The sequence below is a fragment of the Martes martes genome (genome assembly GCF_963455335.1).
Source record: "Martes martes genome assembly, chromosome: 13".
In the NCBI taxonomy this organism is placed as follows: domain Eukaryota; kingdom Metazoa; phylum Chordata; class Mammalia; order Carnivora; family Mustelidae; genus Martes; species Martes martes.
Window position 1 is genome coordinate 78,851,244 of NC_137901.1, and position 20,084 is coordinate 78,871,327.

General features: G+C 44.0%; 1 protein-coding gene across 2 annotated transcripts in view; it reads right to left on the reverse strand.

The window, feature by feature from the left end:
* Positions 1-13,789: 13,789 nt before the first annotated feature.
* SUDS3 (SDS3 homolog, SIN3A corepressor complex component) overlaps positions 13,790-20,084 on the reverse strand; it is a 32,499-nt gene continuing 26,204 nt past the window's right edge. Inside the window, exons 10-12 of one of the 2 annotated variants that reach the window (XM_080821196.1) lie at positions 17,192-17,276; positions 14,354-14,439; positions 13,790-14,271 (exon numbers count right to left, since the gene is read on the reverse strand). In XM_080821196.1, coding sequence (XP_080677322.1) covers positions 14,127-14,271; positions 14,354-14,439; positions 17,192-17,276 — 316 coding nt within the window. In that variant the 3' untranslated portion in view covers positions 13,790-14,126. The remainder of the gene's footprint in view (positions 14,272-14,353; positions 14,440-17,191; positions 17,277-20,084) is intronic. The other variant, XM_080821195.1, reaches the window with a different exon arrangement.

A 20,084-nucleotide genomic window follows, 5' to 3' on the forward strand; every position in this document is an offset into this window, starting at 1 on the left:
GAAGGTACATCTAGAAATGAGGATTAAGGCAGTGGGACTGGTTGAAATTCAGTTTAAGAAGCTGTCAGTTTTGAGGTACCTGGGTGGCTCAGTGGGTTAAGCCTCTGCCTTTGGCTCAGGTCATGATCTCAGGGTCCTGGAATCAAGCCCTGCATCAGGCTCTCTGCTCAGCAGGGAGTCTGCTTCCCCCTCTCTCTCTGCCTGTCTCTCTGCCTACTTGTGATCTCTGTCTGTCAAATAAATAAATAAAATCTTAAAAAAAAAAAAGAATTAAAAGAAGCTGTCAGTTTCTAGCAATCACACTACTAGGTATTTACCCAAAGATTACAAAATTACTAATCCAAAGGGATACATGCACCCGGATGTTTAGAGCAGCATTACCTACAATAGCCAAACTATGGAAACAGCCATAGTGTCCATTTACTGATGAATGAATAAAGATGTAGTATAGAGCTACGATGGACTATTACTCAGCCACCAAAAAAGAATGAAATCTTGCCACTTGCAATGACATGATGGAGCCAGAAAGTATTATGTTAAGCAAAATAAGTCAGAAAGACAAATATTGTAGGATTTCACTTATATGTGGAATTTAAGAAACAAAACAAACAAGAATGTGGAGGGGGAGGGGCAGAAAGAGAGGCAAACTAAGGAACAGACTCTGAACTACAGAGAACAAATCGATGTTACCACAGGGGAGGTGGGTTGAGGGATAGAGGAAATAGGCAATGGGGATTAAGGAGTGCACCTGTCACGATGAACACCAGGTGATTTACAAAGTGGTGAATCACTAAATTGTACACCTAACAAATATTACACTGTGTTAACTAATTGGAATGTAAATGAAAACTTAAAAAAAAAAAAGAAGAAAAAGCTGTCAGTTCCTCAGATCTGCTTCCCTACTTCATGCAGCAAAATTGCCAAGAGACCAACCTGGCAAAAGACCAGAGTTTTCTTCTCTAGAGAAAACAAAACGTCTTTGGATGGAAGAACTCAAGAAATGAGTTCCATCTCTCTCTCACATGCTCTCTTTCTCAAATAAAGTTTTTTTTTTTTAAGATTTTATTTATTTGACAGACAGAGATCAGAAGTAGACAGAGAGGCAGGCAGAGAGAGAGGGGGAAGCAGGCTCCCTGCTGAGCAGAGAACCCAATGTACGGCTCGATCCCAGGACCCTGAGATCATGACCCGAGCTGAAGGCAGAGGCTTAACCCACTGAGCCACCCAGGTGTCCTTCAAATAAATAAAATCTTTTAAAAAGAGATTTTTTAAATGAAAAAGCAAAGTAAAACTCAATAGAAAGGTTAGAAGATAAAGTTAAAGGAATATTCCAGAACAGAAAGTAGAAAGACAAAGAGAAAACAGGAAACACAAGAAAAGCTGACAACTGTTACAGGAAATCTATTATCCAAGTAATAGGAACCCCTGAATACAGGAAAAGAGAAAATGGAGGGGGAAAAAATCATCTTTTAGTTATCGATCGCTGCATAACAAATTATCCCAAGTACTCAGCAGTTTCTAACACTTATTCTCTTACCCAGTTTCTGAGGATCAGGAATCCCTGGGAGCAGCTTAGTTGGGTGGTTCTGACTCAGGGTCTCCCACGAGGTTGCAGTCAAACAGTCTGGGGGATTAGTCTCATCTGAAGGCTAGACTGGGGCTGGAGGATTTCTTCCAAAGTGACTCACTCATGTGACTATTGGCAGAAGCCTTAGTGCCTACCTGGCTGTTGGCAGGAGGCCTCAGATCCTTGCCACATGGGCCTCCCCATACAGTTGTACACATGGCAGCTGTCTTTCCCCAAAACAAGTGATCCAAGAGAAAGAGCACAACCAAACATAAGTCTCTATGTCTTTTATACTCTAATCTCCAAACTGAATTACTATCACTTCTACTGTATGCTACTGGTCCCAGAGACCAACCCTGGTCCAATGACAACAGTGAACGGTACAGATGGTATGACTGCCAGGAGGCGAGGATCATGGGCACCATCTTGGAGATTGGCTACTCTATCCATGAAGTGTGTGTGTATGCGTTTATGTATACTTTAATTCTCAGAGTTTAAGGACATAGGTTTCCTGAATTGAAAAAAGCTAACTGCTTAGCCCAATGGGCCCACGATAAGGCCTATTATCATGAATTTTCAAAATACCACAGATCCTACAAGCTTCCAGAGATGTTAAAAGTCAGATCACCAAGGATACACAGATGGGCTATGGGTACATGAAAAGTTGCTCACCATCACCAATCATCAAGGAAATGAAAATCGAAGCCACAATGAGATATCACCTCACACCTGTTAAAATGAATAATCAAAAAATAAGAGATGACAAGTACAGGTGAACACGAGAAAAGGGAACCCTTTCGGCAACCCTTTGGCACTGTTGGTGGGAATGGAAATTGGTGTAGTCACTATGGAAAACTGTATGAAGGCTCCTTCCAAAAAACAGAACTACCATGTGATCCAGAAATTCTACTTCTGGGTATATATCCAAAGGAGATGAAGTCACTGTCTCAAAGACACATCTGTACCCCCATGTTCACCACTGCATTATTCATAATGGTCAAGACACGGAAGCAACCTGAGTGCCTAGTGATGAATGAATGGATTAAAAAAAATGTGGTACACATATACACTGAAATATTATTCAGCCATAAAAAAGGAAATTTCACCATTTGCAACAATATGGATGAACCCTGACGGCAGTATGCTAAGTGAAGTAAGTCCAAGAAAGGCAAATACTATATAATTTCACTTATATGTGGAATCTAAAAGAAAAAAAAAATCAAACTCCTTGAAAGAGAGAGTAGGTTGGTAGTTGCTGGAGGCAGGAGCAGGGTGGGGAGTGGAGGAAAAGAGTGGAGGTGGCCAAGGGGTACAAACTTCCTATTTTAGATAAATCCTGGGAACGTAATGGACAGTTAATAAATACTGTGCTGTATGCATGAAGGATTCTAGGAGAGTAGACCTTAAAAGTTCTCACCACACACACACACACACACACACACACACACAAAAGGTACACCTATTGAGACGATGGATAGGTTCTAACCTTATTGTGGTAATCACTTCACAATATACTAGTATGTCAGATCACGTTGTACGCCCTAAACTGACACGATGGTAAGTCAATTATAATCTCAACAAAGCTGGGGGGAAAAGATCAAAGAATAAGTAATCAGAACAGCTTCCGACTTCTCCAGGACAACATCGGAAGCTAGACAGCAATAAACAATACCATCAAAATCTTGAAGGAAAATGATTTCCAAGCTAGAATTAAACCCTCCACAATGGAAAAGACTGGAAAGGAAACAACCAGATTTTAGAAGCTGGAAAGTAAATTAAAACAAAACAAAACCTGAATCTTAAAACTGACAGTGGAGAAATCTGAGAATAATGAATTTAGCAGCACACAGAACCTCTTGAAACGAAGGCTGAAGAAGGGAGGGGTTGGCTGAAATATAGTTAAATGCTAAGTACTTTGTGGGCCTTTTCAATTCTGGAAATGTATGGGCTTAAATTCTGGGAATTAAAAATGTAGTTATACCAGCCAAACCATCAATGAAGTAAGAGAACAGAATGAAAGTGTTTTTAATCATGCTTGGTAAGTTAACTGCAAGACACATTTTGCCAAAATGGGGGAGCAGAAAAAAAGGAAGACAAAGGATATAAGAATGAGAGATTCAAACCCAAACAGTGACAAAAGGGAGCCCCAGGATGATGGTGAAGGAAGACTCCAGAGGGAGAGCTCTGTGCCAGACCAGGTCGGGGGTGGGGGACCCATCCAGGGTGGGCAACCAGGTCAGAAGTCCCCAGGGCAGGAAGGTTTTTTCCAGGTGATAAAACCTACCTCTTGGGGGCACCTGGGTGGCTCAGTGGGTTAAAGCCTCTGCCTTTGGCTCAGATCATGACCCCAGGGTCCTGGGATCGAGCCCCACATCCCCACATGGGGCTCTCTGCTCGGCAGGGAGCCTGTTTCCCTTCCTCTCTCTCTGCCTGCCTCTCTGCCTACTTGTGATCTGTCTGCCAAATAAATAAATAAAATCTTAAAAAAAAAAAATCTACCTCTTGTATCTGAATGTCTTAAAGGGAATTTAAACACTTGGTGAAGGCTTTGAGGGTAAATTCCTAATAAGCACCTAGGAAACCAAGCATACAACAGAATACAAGACAATTATTAACTCCTGGGGGGAACACTGTCAAGGAAAAAAAAAAAAAAAAAGCAATCACACTTTACAACAGGGCTCAGCTGTGACTAGAGTTTACATAGCCATAATAATGTAAACACTGAATACTGACCTAATCAAAATTAAGAAATAACTATATTGGGGGAGGAGGGGAGGATTGCCATGGTCAGAATTCAATAGAGAATGCATAGAAATTAAATATCGAGCATTAGTAATAAGCAGAGATAAAAAAGAAATAGCAAAATAATCAGCTAAAAGAGGTGCGATTGTTGCTTCTTGGAGGGGAAATGAGGTAGAAAATAGGAGACTACTGTATTTTGTGGCCAACTTTGTAGAATCCTTTAATTTCTAAACTACAAATGTTATTAGTTTGATTATAGATTAATACGTTGCACTGAGAAATAAGGAGACAACAACTGTTCTTCATTCAATAAGCATTCAAAGTATGCCTATAGTATGCAAATCCCTGGGGATTGGGGTGGGGAGTGGGGAGAGCACGTCCCTGTCCACCCCCACAGGGCAGTGGGTTTCTCAAACATAGCCTGTGGGGGTGGGGGGCAGGATTTCAAATTCTTCTCTAGTGAGACATTAATAAGGTGTAGAACATATGCTTGGACATCTGCTTGTCTTGAATTTCAAGGCTTGTGGCTAGTGGCAGGGGTGTCCTTGGAAGATTGCTTTGCTGTGGGCTTACCTTCAAGGCATACTAGGATGGAAGCAGGTGGGGCAGGTGGGGCAGACAACTCCCGAAATAACAATGGCCCTAACAATGGCCCTAACCTGTGGGCAGCTAGCAATGGGGGATGTGTTTTCTAAAGTGCAAGAGTGACCGGGCAGGAGGGTCATTGTCTCAAGCATGAGGGTCATTGCTGCTTTGCTTCCAAGACCTCATTTAATCCTCACAATGAGTGGCTGAGGTGGCTGTCATTGTCATCCCCACCCTCTAGGTTGGAGCCCAGACAGGTTGCATGACTTGCCTAAGATCACACAGCTTGAAAACCCACAGAGCTAAAATTCAAACCCAAATCTCATACCCATGCCCTTCAGCCTCAGTCTGGGTCTTTGGGTGAAGAGTTGCGAGACCTGGATTTAGTTTCTGCTCTACCACTAATCAGCGGTGTGATCTTAGGTAAGTTTCTCCCCTTCTCTGTGTCGGTTTCCAGGTGTGGAAAACGGAGGGGGCTTGGCTCAGATGACAACTAAGCATCCTTTATACTTCGGTCTATGTGAGGACGGGGGAAGCCAACAGGAAAAGGAAATGGATGAATGTGGTGCAGAGGTGAAGCTTTTTTTCCTCCAAGTCTCAACTTCCTCATTTGTTAAAATGGGAACCAAGACACACCTCACGTTGGGTGTGTTGACTGTGTTAAAAAAGGCAACGTGCGGAAAGTACTCAGCACTTGTCCCAGCCCACAGTAAGTGCTCCATAAGGACAGCTCTGACGCATTCCCAATACTCACACACTGACAAGAGCGCCACCAGGCTTGGACTCCTGAAACTCCCACTGACGGTAAGGTCAAAGCGCCACGTGTGCAGGACGATGAGTGATCAGAACAGAAGAAAGGGAGTCAAACAAAATTACTGTCTAACAGGAATGTGTGCTGTTGCCCTTTATTGGTTTTACATACGAGTTAGTTTACGAATACTTTCGGGAGCATGTAAGTGTGAAATTGGAAAGCGTCACTCCAAGACGGCCACGAGCCACCGCACCAGTGATGTAAAAGGGGGAGGAGGAGGAAACGGGTGGGCCAGAGAAGGGAGAAAAGGACATGAGCAGAAAGGGAAGGAAGGTGAACCCGAAGTGTGGAAGAACAAAAAGATACAGAGCTGGGGAGCAAACGGATTTTAAGGTTCAAAGCTCATTCATCTGGATTTATTGAGTGGACACATTCTTACTTGACTTTTTTAAATTTGCCCCACCCTCCCCACCCCTGCTGTTACTCAAGCCACTTTCTCCATGTGCAATTTCCGTTCCCCCACCATGGACACTGCTCAAGTCCTGCCTCAGCTTTTGGGCCAAACCTGAATTTTACTTGGTTTCAAAAGAAATTATAAAGCACTTGTGGTTCCTGAGAATGTGGACTTTGGGTCAGCGTCGACCTGCTCGGGAATCGAGCTGGGTGAACTGGAGACAGGTTTCTTAACGTAGTAAACTATGGTTTCCCAGTCTGTAAACCCCAGACGTGGCACAACAAATCCAGAGGGCACAACGAATAGAGCTAATGCACTCTTTAGCACTTAGCCACCTGCTCTGTAAATGTCAGCAGCTATTGTGCCCTCTGTCCCACTTTCTCCAGGCCTCAAGTGTAGCCCCTGTTCCACAGAACCAGAATGACAGACAAGCATGGCTGTTCATTCTCAACGTCCCACAGGGAAGGAACCATACTTTTACATCTCTCTGAGTCCCCCAAGAGAACCTAGAATGCCATTCAATAAACATCATGGGGATTGAATGCTAGTAACTACGTCAACCCTCAGGCTCATGATTATTTATTATTTCAAGTAGAAGACGAAACATCCCAGGCAGCTGAATCCAGGTGACCAGATGATCATGGCAAGGTCCCCTGTTGTGTTTGGGATGACAGTGAAGTTCCAGGGAGGAAACTCATTCTGTGGCAGGAACCCTCTCCTCCGAGGATAATGAAACCAAGAACAACCACAAACGACCAATCCATGTACTGAGGATTTACTATGTCCCAAATGCTGCTTGCGAGGGCTTTATCCGTATGAACTCAGCTAATCCATGGAATCAGCAACTCCGTGGCAAAAAGGCAACTCTCATCCCCACTTTACAGAGAAGGAAAGGGAACAGGGCGACCAACTGTCTCAGTGTGCCTGGGTCTGAGATGCTTTCTGCGATGCAAGACGATGAAAGACGATGAAAGCTAAAACCAGAAAAGTCCCAGGCACACTGGGTTGAGTGTGCCCGAACACTGAAGCACACAGATGTTAAGTAAGTGCCCTGAATTAAGGAGTGGCCATGCCAGGTTTATGAATACGGGACCCCTGTCTCCTCTCTGTCTAGAGCTGGCCATGTGAACTTAGGCACATCATTTACCGTCTCTGGGCCTCAGCCGTTTCCAACTTCAAAATTAAGGGGTCAGACTAAATCAGCAATGGCAAATAAATAGGCTCCCTTGCCCATGGCAGACGAAGGTAATTGATTAGGTCACCCCTTCCAATCTACCAAACTTGGGCTTCAGAATCTTTCTCAACCCAACGCACTGGGCACTCCAACCCATTTGAAATCATTCTGGTCTCTCAGGATGTGGCCGATTATCATCCAAGGACAGAGAACAGACAGATGGCAACACTGACAATGGAAGGGACAGTCTCCAGGGACTGGGCAGTCCCTCAGTCCAGTCCTGTGTTACATACACCTCAAAGCACAATATGGTGAATGAGAACAGGGACTCTAGAGAAACTGGGGTCAGAACCCTGGCTTACCATTTACTAGCTGTGTGACTTTGGACAAGATGCTTAACTTCTCTGTTTCTTGACTCCCTCAACTACAAGGTGAGGACTGTAATAGTAACTACCTCAGAGGGTCATTATAAGGATTCAGTAAGTTAATATGGGTAAAATGCTTAGCACATAGTAAGTATTCTAGGCGTTAATATCAGAATCTTCAAAATCATGCTCTGGGATAGATATTATTTAACAGATAAGGAAACAGAGGTTAACAGAGATTAAGTTGCCTCAAGTCACACAGCAGCTAGTTAACTGAAACAGCAAAGCTGGATTCAAATGCTGATTCCAAAGCTTTTGCTTTGCCACACTGTCACTATGCCACATTACATCTCAGTAAAAACTCAAATACTTATCAAATAATCAATGTTGAATTATAAGTGATTCTTGACTATCTGCAGGGACTTGCCAACCTTAGGCCGTTGTCCTCCCACCTTCAGGACCTTATTCCCTGTGGGTACTGCTTTCATAGAGGGTTCTGGAACACCCACACCCACTCACACCATCAGCAGGCAGACAGGTGACGCCAACAGACGGGGGAGCATCTGCTGAGTCTCTAGCTTCGGAGAAACAGGGGAGAGAATCTTTCAGATTCTGATTATTGGTCTTGCCATATCAGTAAAGTGAATTTTGTTATTTTATAGATCCCTATCTTTCAGAGAATTGAGCAAACACAGATTAGGGAAAATAGGTAAAGGGATTAAGTATCTAGGTACCTACACTGTATCTTATCACCCTCGCTCCCCTAGGGATTCTCCTGAACATACATATCTTTTGGTCTTAATAATCATAGTTATTCACAAAAATACCTACTCTGGTAAACACTAAAATTCCTAAAGCTAATATATTTCTCACCATATTATGTCCAAAGAGAGTAAGCTGGTGCCCATGTCTCTAATGCACTCCATCTACTGTTTCCTTTTTAAAAGGAGGAAAGGTGCTCAGCTTTACCCAAGAAGGATTTGTGGAAGTGGAAGAGACCAGTAATAGCTTTCATTCCTGCCTCTCTCCAAAGACTGCAAACCCTGGGTTCGGTTGTTATGCAGGCTGCTGGCTGGAGCTGAGCACGCAGTCTAAAGCAGGTGACATTGAACTGGTCTGTTCTGTCATTTGGTGACTCTACCGCAGGACACGACATGAAAAGATCCACTGACATGCAGAGAGCAGCCAGTCAGATGTAGGATATCCTGTTCTCCATCTACATTTTTAGAAACCAGTTCAACGGCTCCTACCTGCCCACCCCCCCCCCCACCTTAGAGATGACAAGAAAGGCAGGCAGGAAGAAAGCGATCCTGGGGGGTTGGGGAGGCGCGGGTAAGACACATGTTTTCCTCCAAAGGCTCTCATGTTGCTTATTAGATAAAGTCAGCTCCATCAAGACAGCAAACCCTTCACATTCTAAATGGTTCCTTGGTTTTAGAACTGTGGCACTCCTGCCCATGCTGTTTCAGAAGAAAGCTGCCTCTTGGCAAGCAACCGGACTCTCTCAGTTCCATTACCAAGGGAGAAGTCCGGAGTTATGCAGCAGGGGAAAGGGTCCTAGCAAATCATAAGTGCTTTTACCTCTAAAATTTGCTCTCTGATTCTGTAAGAGGTGAGAGGAGATAAAAAAACAAACTCTGAGGGAAGGGCTGGAGAAAGGTGGAAATGCCGAATGCAATTATAACAAAGAGGGCTGGGAACAGACTGCCCGGTACAGTGGTTAGGAACCCTGGCTTGGACTCTGAAAGATCTGGGACTCTGCAACTCAGTGTGTGACCTTGGAGAAATTACTGAACCATTTTCTGTGACTGAAGGAATCTGTTTCCTCCTCTGATCACTTCACAACAATGTTATTGGACAACATTTACTGAGCACATACTATGACTAGGCACAGTGCTGAGCTCGGAGTTTCATGGGAAAATTAAGTTAGTCTCAGAATGACTATGTTACCTAATATATCGACATTACATTAATATATTGAGAGTATTAGTACTCAGATCATTACAAAGATTAAATGAGAACGCCTGAAGGGTTTAGCATAGTGCTTGACACAAAAAAACTCACGAGAAGGCAGATATTAATATGAAGGGCAAGTTCCAGTTGCCTTGGCGACAAGCAAGAGGGAAACAGAGTTAACCTGAAGGATTTTCCCCTCCCTCATTTTGCCACATCCTCTGCTATCGGTTCTCAAGTCCCTGGTCAGCTCCTAGCCTCCACCAGGGACTTGGCTCTTCCAAACTACTATGGAAGGACCCAGCAGTTCAAGGTGATTAAAATATAGAAAACTTCTCAGGCTAGCCATTACCTTAGTGAGGAGTAGCAACCGGAAGGAAGTCTGCTTGGGGCTGCGGGTGCTGGCTGTGCTCTTTCCTAATCTAGGTGATGGTCATGTGGACGTGTCCATTTTGAGGAAACTCAATTTCTATAATTAAAATTTGATGGGGCGCCTGGGTGGCTCAGTGGGTTAAGGCCTCTGCCTTTGGCTCAGGTCATGATCTCAGGGTCCTGGGATTGAGCCCCATATTGGGCTCTCTGCCCAGTGGGGAGCCTGCTTCCTCCTCTCTCTCTCTGCCTGCCTCTCTGCCCACTTGTGATCTCTGTCAAATAAATAAATAAAATGTTAAAAAAAAAAAAAAACTGGGGGGCACCTGGGTGGCTCAGTGGGTTAAAGCCTCTGCCTTCGGCTCAGGTCATGGTCTCAGGGTTTTGGGATCGAGCCCCGCATCGGGCTCTCTGCTCAGCGGGGAGCCTGCTTCCTCCTCTCTCTGCCTGCCTCTCTGACTACTTGTGATCTGTCAAATAAATAAAAAAAAAAAATCTTAAAAAAAAAATTTGAACACTCTTCTAAACAAACATTTATGTTACAATAAAAAAAAAACATGTTAAACAGTGACTGCCCTTCTCCAACGTCCAAAGCACAGAGCAGCCCTTCCTGATGGGCATGCCACACTCGGGTCATGAGCACACCAGGTCAGTCACCTGTGGCAAGAAGCAGCCTCCTCAGTTTACCCACCAGAGAGCTGTAGAAATACCAGTTTTTGTTTTGTTTTGTTTTGTTTTGTTTTGTTTTTTGGTAAAATTGGGAGGTAGTGCTCTAGAGTACCGAATGACAACATCCTCCTCAATCACACGAGTTTACCTTAAGGTTTTTCCCATCTAAGGTCAATTTTATTGACTCAGTTTTTAATGAGATTGTTTTATCTTCACCAACAAGGAAAGAGTACACCACATTTATGGGTCAACACTCCTAGACTGCTCTTTACAAAACTGAGAGCCTGTCTTTGACATCATTCCTTAACTTACTCTTCATAATAAGCAAATTATCTAGCATATCCCTCCCCCTTTCCTGATTTCCTTTCCCCACAATTGGGGGGAGGGGGAGGAGACCTAAAAGAAATTTCAATCATTTATCAAGTCAATGGATATAACACAGACTACATGCTGGTTTTCTCTTTGAAAGTTTATTGTTATTAAAAAAAACCCCTATACTTTTTACATTTTACATTCACCTCTCAGAACATTTAATGATACCAGTTAATGATGATATATAAAAAGCCCACCAGCTGCTTGAAATGGCTGCAAATTTTTACCATGTACTGATATTAAATTGGTTTGAACTCTCTGGAAAAATTGGTGTAACATTAAGTACCAAGATTTCAAATTCCCAGATTAGAAACAAGATTTTTAAATCAGGAGGAAATTTAGTAAAAATTCAAGGCTAAAAGGAAATGTTAATGAAAAAACAAATATACTGTAAAAAATAGGATTCCTCCCCACCCCCGAAGTCAGGTTAAAAAAAAAAAAAGAAAAAGAAAAGAAACCAACCCCACCCCACCCCCAATATTTCTCTTAGAAAAGTCGCCCAATCCTGAATACAGGGTCTCACACACAAACACAAGTAGCTTGATTTGCAGATCAGCCTCTGGGATCTTATACTGGACCCAGTTTGGAGTTTAAAGGAAAAAAAAAAAATTAAGTTAGGTAGTTAGAGATCCATAAATACCGGTATCCAAACAAATGAAAACATCCTGGCTTTGGTATGGCTATGGAAATCTGGAAATAGTTCAAGAGGACACTGGCTTTGGAAGAGAGGGAGTCAGAGGCTAGGGAAGGCAAAACAACGCCCCCAAGCAGAGGTAAAATAAATACTGCGACACATCCATAGCAAACACTGTGTATAATACCAAGGCAGGTGCCTTGAACAAAACACACACATAGGTTCTCGATCAGAATAACCCAAGTGCAATTTCTTGATCAGATTAACACCATGTACAGGTTCTTCATAAGAAATGTCTAGACCAACCTTTTCCCAAGTCTTATCTGTAGGAAAGTTTGAATTCGGGGATGCACATGGTACCCTATGGTCTGGTGAGAAAGAAAGACCTTCTGGAATAAGAATGGCCACGTGGGCTAAAAGCCAGCCCCTTGTTAGTCCAGGAATCTCAAAATCTGTTTTTGCCCATCACAAAAGCACCTCCAGCTCCTAAATAAGGGGGCTCTGCTACCCCTGGTCACCACAGGGGCCTGCCAGAGGGGCTGAACTGCTGGCTTTTCATCTCTGGAGTGATAAAATAAAAAACTCAATCTTCTGGGATTAGGAGTACAATTTACTGTGCTGTGTCTCAAGTCTATTCCCCACTTGTGCCCATTCCCACAGTCATGATTAAGGATTGTGAGGATACTGAGGGCCAGAAGGCAGTGATGTGGCCACGGCCAGAGAAGAAGCCAAAGTGCCCATACTCTGGTCTTCCAACGAACAGTTACTTCACAAAAGCACAAGTGTGCCACCAGAAAAGGCAAGGAAAGAAAAAAAAAAAAAAGACAACTTGTTGCTTTGATGCTGAAATCTCTGGTAGTTATCAACACAAGCTTTTCCAAAAAAAAAAAAAACAAAACCAAACTTTGGTGTACTGCTAGGAAGCCAAGTAAGACAATCATTCAAAAAAACAAAAACAAACTCTGATGACCACACATACTGTAACTAAATTTCCATCACAGGGCACTAGTGGAGAACAGACAGCCGCCTGCTTTTATGGGACGTTACACACACCACAGGGACGATGCAAGCAACTGAGGCCCTCCCGCAGAGCAAAGGCTGTCAAAAAGAAAGGAAAGATGAAGGCCCTGTTTACTATGGACTTGGTTAACTCCGACAATCATCATCATGGGGGCTGCGGGCAGAGAAGCACGGAACACCCAGGCAACTCTAAACAAACACGCATCATTTACCCTATTCTCTAAAGGAGACTCCAACATGGGGAGGGGGGGAATGCATTATAAATTAAAACAAAAACAAATCTGTACATGCCTCTACTCTGAGTCAATAAGGTTTGGTCTCTATTGAAGCCAGGACTTACAAGGTGATTTCGCTTGTCATCACGGCCCCCCAACTTGCTTTCGGGTGCATACATCAAGAAATGACATACAGATCATCACCTGAGACCGAGGGCATGACGTACCAAGATTTCCTAGGATGCATAAGGTCTACTAATTTCCCACAGAGATGCTAACCATTGCTCTAACCCCAGATTCTTTAAATATCCTACGGTGGCAGCTATGAACCAGAAAGCCCTATCTGCCAGTGAACCATCTCTCCAAGGCTGGAAATGAGGAGCAGGAGGCAAGGAGTGTGGGGAAGGTTGTTGCCCCCAGGATTCCTTCGGTGAGTGGCAGCCGCAGCAGAGCTTCCTTTGTCTTCAGCCTGGGCCAGACCTCCTGGGAGGCTGGGGGCGCCGACAAGGCTCCACAGGCTGGAAACAGTCCGTGTGCGGTAACGGCATCAGTGACAAGAGTGCGCAAATGGAATTATGAGTGAGAGTTTATAGATAACTGATGACTGCCCGGTCAGTTTCCCCTCCCCACCTACAACAGATAACCCAGATAACTGGTCGGCACGAGGTACTTCATCTCCTTAGGGGCAGGAAACAGAAATGAATTAGAAATAAAAACTTTTGAAATGACCACTTGCTCCAGCTTGAGCTAGAACAAATGTGTCTGCATAAACCACTTGCATTAAATAACATTTCAAATGCGGTACCTTCAGCACATTTGGAGCATGAGATGCCCCCTCCCCCCAACCCCATTTACTTCAGTGCACGTAGCCACCCAGGCAAATTTTTCTGTCGCTCAGCCAGTGGAATGGATGGCATACGCCAGATGTTACACAAGGCATTTATTTCTCAGAGAAGGCTGAGAGCCAGGAGAATTAATCTCCTTCTGCTAGGACCTCTGCCCCAAGCTTCTGGGGAAACAGTGAATTGGGCTCGACAAGGGAAAGAGCTACGTGATCCACTAATCAGATTCAAAACATGAAAATGCGATGTAGAGTGTACCCCTTCCTGGTAGAAAGAGCTAAAGACAATTAAAAAAAAGATGTCCCTTCAAACTCAAAGGAGGCTTAAAAAAAAAAAAAAAAAGACAAAGTATAAGCAAAAAAACCCACAAAGAAATGAGTAAATCGAACTCGCAACACTCCCCAAAGCAAGAGTTCATGGTGACGGCTGGCCGGAAGAGGTCAAGGCAGGAAGGAGCAACGCAAAGACGGAAGCAGCTGCCGCCACAGCGCCTCGCAGAATCCACAACAGCGCTTCCCAGTTTCCAAGGCCAAGGAGCAATTCCCGGGTTAAAAACTTTCTATTTGGAAGAAAACAAAACGAAAAACCACTCCAGAAAAAAGATCAAAGGAAGAACACTGTAGAAAAGTCAAGCCGCTGACCTCCGGCGGATCACAAAGAGCCCGCGCTGAAGCTGGCCCAAGTAAATCCTCATCTTGGTGCTGTCACTTGTCTTCCGCACCCAGATCTGCAGGGGAGAAGGAAAGGGAACCGGATGAGAGCGGCTAGAGCGAATACCGCGGAGCAGCAAAATCTTCCAGAGCATCGAAACATCTGCAAGCATGAGGTGTGGGCGGAACCATGGCAACCTCCTCAGGCTGCACCCTGCCACCCATCAGGAACCATTTAGCATAGGGCAGGCATCAGCCCCAGACCTCCTTTCTCCTTCCTTCTCCCTCTCTCACACCTCTGATTATGAAAATGGAGGGCACCATGATCTCAGGTTCTATTTTCGCCTTGATCTTAAGGACATTCTTTTATTTGGTTTGATTACAGCATTATCGACATTCAAAACACAAGCATTCATGAATATAAACTTTCAATCAAGTTTGGAAATATTTTCCTTGCCTCAAGGGACTTCCATATCATAGTCTTTCACTACTCTGGTTTCCTGGCAATTAAGGCTAATGGTCATGGCAGAAAAGGAAGGGAAAAAAACAATAAGGAAAAAAAAAAAGCCCATGAGTGAGCTAAGGCCCAATTAGGATCATCAGAAGGCTAAATTAGCTTAAGACAGCCTTTCCCTCCTGACCATATCCTTTTCCCACAGATGGTATCAGATGTCTGACATTTCACAGGGCCGATGCATTCTTGCACAGAATGGAGAATGAACTCTGGCAGCAGGGGCACTGCCAGAGCAGGGCACTTAGTAAGTGTCATCCCTGTGGCCAGGACTGGGAAGTGGGAAGTAGTCACCTCCTCGGTCACCAGACACCGGTCACACCTCAGCTTTCTCATCTTCAGAACCACCCAACGATGTACTATCCTCACCCCATTTTATGGAAGAGGAAGGCTGAGTCAACTTGTCCAATGTGAATTCTGGTGCCTGCTCTCAAAATCCCTTGCTTGCTCTTATCCACTAACCTGGCCCTGACTCCTCTTCTCACCTGTTCCTCGTCCGTTTAATTAATGTGCCAACAGATGGGGCCAGAAGCATGATTCTTTTAAGTTCTGCATCTCACCCACACAAGCAAGTAGATGTCTACAGACCTATCTGCTCCCCCCACCATTCAATTCTCAGGTTTTAAAAGTGTGTGTTCTCAGTCTCGTTTCAATTCCTTTAATCTGATTATTTAGCAACAGAGAGACTTCAAAGTCAAATACAGCAGTTTAAAAATAAAGACCTCACATGAAGCTGAGCCTCTAAGGACCTTGCAGAAGCACTTTAAACTGAAAAATGACCACAAGAAGGGCTGAAATGGGGAGTCACCAATAGCCTCAGACTCACCCAACAAATGTCCCTAGAGTCAGGTTACGCCAAGGCCAACTGGCTCCAGGGTCACTTAGGATTTGACCTGAAAAATCAGCTGGAATACTTCCAAGAAGTGAGAAATGTTTTCCCTTTACCAGAGTCGCATGCCTCGGGTGCACTGAGGCTTCTCCCCTCCAGGTGACATGTCTCAGTGTCACCGTTTTCTTGTCAGACCTCCTTGACACTCTGTTATGTCAAAGGATGACAATCTCCAGCAGAGAGAGAAAAAATATAACTTGCATTTCTATTCTTCCTGAAAAATCTTGAGGTGTCACCGAGGAGGATGAGGCCAGGCACAAGGGCTCTGCCGTGAAGTCACAACAGCTCTTGCTGACAAACAGCAGGTCCCTCCATCAGATCTGCTCTGCTCCTGACTTGGTTTGGGGTGACTCACAGACCCCAAGCCCACAGAGAAAGGACATTCATTTATCTGGAAGGCTCTCCCTAACTTCTGAGTAAACAATCATTTTGCAAACTAGTCACATTTGAGGGCATTTTCAATTCAGGAAGCTAGGAGAATGGAAGAGGCTTAAGTTATTTCATAATCCAGTTTCATTAGATTTACTGTGCACTGGCATGAATAAGTTACAGAGGGGAGACACATAAAAATCAATTTCTTTGCAGACATTTGTGGACTGATAACAGATCAAGCCAATCGAGCTATTAAAGTTTTAAACTTTTTAAAAACTCCTAACAATACAAGTTACACACTGCTGACATTCCCCCTAACGAAGGGCCTGTCGGAGAACTCACTCGCCAGTCATCCTATCCTGGGGCATAACCCTCTGAGCTAACTTCAGAACCAGTCACTACCCTATAGGAGAGACTCCAGGAAACCAATACCTGAGGGCCAGAGCCTGGCAGCTCACTGCTGAGAGAGAGGCACAATAGGACGGGCCAGATTGTAAAGACAGCAGACAAGGAGCAGTGTATAGCTCAGATCTAGCCAGCATGCATTTATTGAGCACTTACTGTGTGCCCACCCTGGGCCAGGTGTGTCATTAAATCCTCACAGCACAAAGCAAATCTCTTAGTACACACAAAAGCTCTAGAGAAATAACAAAGATGGAGTTTGCTCCACAAGCGAGTTCCATGTACACGGTGATCTTACAAAGCAGCAGGATTTGAACACACAGATACCACACAGACTTGCCTTCTGTTATTTCCTGCAGTCTCCCTCAGTGGCTCCCGACTCAATTACTGTACATGGAGTTCACCAATACCACCAGGAACATACAAATCCACATTGTGATGGTAGTCAAGCAAAGTAAGGGGTTTTCAGGGATCTTTTTTTGTCTCTGTGCAATTTCTGCCAGGAAGTGCTGACTGAGATCCTAACCCACATATGACACACGAATCCACTGTACGTTCTTGGTGGCACCTGCATTACAGTTTTGCTCTCACTTTTTTTTTTTTTTTTTTGCAGCACACTTTGCTCTCCTGAGGGGGTAGGGAGTTCGGGCCCTACCTCATTGGCTCCGACAGAGCTGATCACACAGCTCAGCTTCTGGTTGTCCTTTGACTCCAGATAGATGGCCTGGCTCTTGTGGTACCTGCCAAAAACATGACACAAGTTTATGTATGTTTTTAGCCACTTTATCAAGGTTAAGACTGACATGCCAAAAAAAAAAAAAAAAAAAAGCTATACATCTTTAGTTTATAACTCGATGAGTCTGGGGTTAAGTATATACACCCATGAAATCATTACCACAATGAACATATCCATCTGGTCCCAAAGTCTCCTCCTGCCCTTTTTTTTTTTTTTAAAGATTTTATTTATTTATTTGACAGAGATCACAGTAGACAGAGAGGCAGGCAGAGAGAGAGAGAGAGGGAAGCAGGCTCCCTGCTGAGCAGAGAGCCCGATGCGGGACTCGATCCCAGGACCCTGAGATCATGACCTGAGCCAAAGGCAGCGGCTTAACCCGCTGAGCCACCCAGGCGCCCCCTCCTGCCCTTTTTTAAAAATTATTTATTTTAATAAACATATAATGTATTTTTATCCCCAGGGGTACAGGTCTGTGAATCGCCAGGTTTACACATTTCACAGCACTCATCATAGCACATACCCTCCCCAATGTCCATATCCCCACCACCCTCTCCCATCCCCCCCTCCCCCCAGCAACCCTCTCAGTCTGTTTTTTGAGATTGAATCTTTTATGGTTTGTCTCCCTCCCAATCCCATCTTCTTTCATTTACCTCCTGCTCTCTTCAGCAGAATTATTTGTTGTTTTTTTCTTTTGTAGAAAGAACACTATGCGTAAGAGCTCTGCTCTTAACAAATTCTAAATCAATAATACAGTATTGTTAACAGCACCAGTTTTTAAAAAAGAAAGAAAAAAGAGAAGGAAAGAAAAACACCGCAACAAAGCATATAATTAAGAGTCTTAATTCACATTTGAGGAAGAGTCTGGATTTCAGATTTAGTTTGAAGGCCTCCATCCTTCGACTGGATCAGATGACCTCCTCACCTCCTCCTAATCTAAAGCATATATTCCTTGGTCCCTCTGCAGAGGGAAAAAGGAGGCGGGGGAAAATCTGGGAAGCTAACTCCGTATTTACTTTTTATTTTGGACTATACACCACCATTCAATCAAAAACTAAATTACAATTTTTCAAAATAAAACTTGTTCCGCTTTTCACCCATCCCAAAACACTGAAGAAACTTGAATGGACAAAATAAATAGAAGGGTTTGAACAACTAATCTAATACTTATTTTCAATATGTCCAAATTAAGTCATCCACACTAAGGTAGGCCAAATTCAACTCTTTCTCTGGTCACTCATTCAGCAAATACTCATTAATCACTTACTGTGCAGCACTGAGGATGCTGGAGGTTGGAAGTGGACAGTGAACAGGACCACAAGGTCCCTGCGATCACACAGCTTCAAATACAGCAGCCGAGAAGAACACTGAGTAATCACACGTGGGGAGCACTAACCAGGCGAGGTTCGGAGTGGCCGGGTGTGCACCACAGAGGCTCTGATTTGGCCTGGCCAGTCAGGAGAGAAGCCTTGCATGGAGCAGACCAGACAGGCACTCCGTTTCAGCCCCAGTAGCCATCCTCTTGGCCTGTAGCACAGGATCACCTTCAACTGCTACAAGCTCAGGAATAAGGCCGAGGTTCAAAGTGAGGAAGCCAGGCCCAAAGCCCAAACGAGACAACAGCAGCTGCCACAGGATGAAGGAGCAGCTGCTGGATTGCAAGAGCTGGAAACAGGAGCCGAGCTGCTGCTGGCAGTCGGGGCCAGCCGCAGTCAGGCAGGAACATAACCTCTGGTTCATTCTGGCTGCACAGATCTAGCTAAACAGACCCACTAACTCATGTAAATTCTACCAAAATGCATCCCCCAGCAAAGTACTGCATTTTATCATTATTTCTGTAGGGGAAAAAGCAGACTGTTTTTGCTGGTGTAATGAAATAATCTACTGCCAGGACATCATAGCAAAGAGATGTACTTCACTCCTACAATGAGCTTTTTCCAATCTAGGTTCTAGACACTCTTTAACCTGCTACTTAGGAGCTGAAAACTCGGGTTTCCAACTCAATTTACTTCCTGAAAACACTGTTAAAAGAAATCGAATCATAAATGCAATTAGAACAGTGAGATTGGGTTAGACTCAGCTTTAAAGTTGCTTTTGGCCAGAGATCGGTTGGTAAACTGGGTCAGGGGACTTTCATTATGCTAAATATGTAATATCGCAAGGTCTGAAGTATACAGTGCATGAGGAAAGGCTGAATTAGTTCACAGCATGACTCAAAAATTCCAGTTTCCCTCCCACATCTAAGCCAACTTTCTTATGTAAACACTAACATCTCAAGTGATGGTTCGAGTAAAATTAAAAAGCGGGAGAACATTTGAAGTTATTCTGTGGGGATTAGAGTTATTAAAGAGATAAAGACACAAAGCATGCACGTAGCTTCATGTCATTCTGATAGTATTTCGCAAATACTTTAATAAAGAAAGGTCACAGTGTGGTAAAGCAGTATGTTACTAGTTCGGAAACATGCTCAGTATACTGCTAAGCAGAGGGGGGAAATCTACGCCCATTATGATCCTGTGCTTTTAAAAAAAACATATGCATGTTACGTGTGTATCACACACACACAGGAAAAATTGGGTAAAGTTATGTAGTTAAGATGTATAATAAAACGTGTATTACAACTTTACAGAAATAGGAAATATAAATTAAGAACAGTATTCTGGGACGCCTGGGTGGCTCAGTTGGTTAGGTGGCTGCCTTCGGCTCAGGTCATGATCCCAGCGTCCTGGGATCGAGTCCCGCATCGGGCGCCTTGCTCGGTGGGGAGCCTGCTTCTCCCTCTGCCTCCGCCTGCCACTCTGTCTGCCTGTGCTCG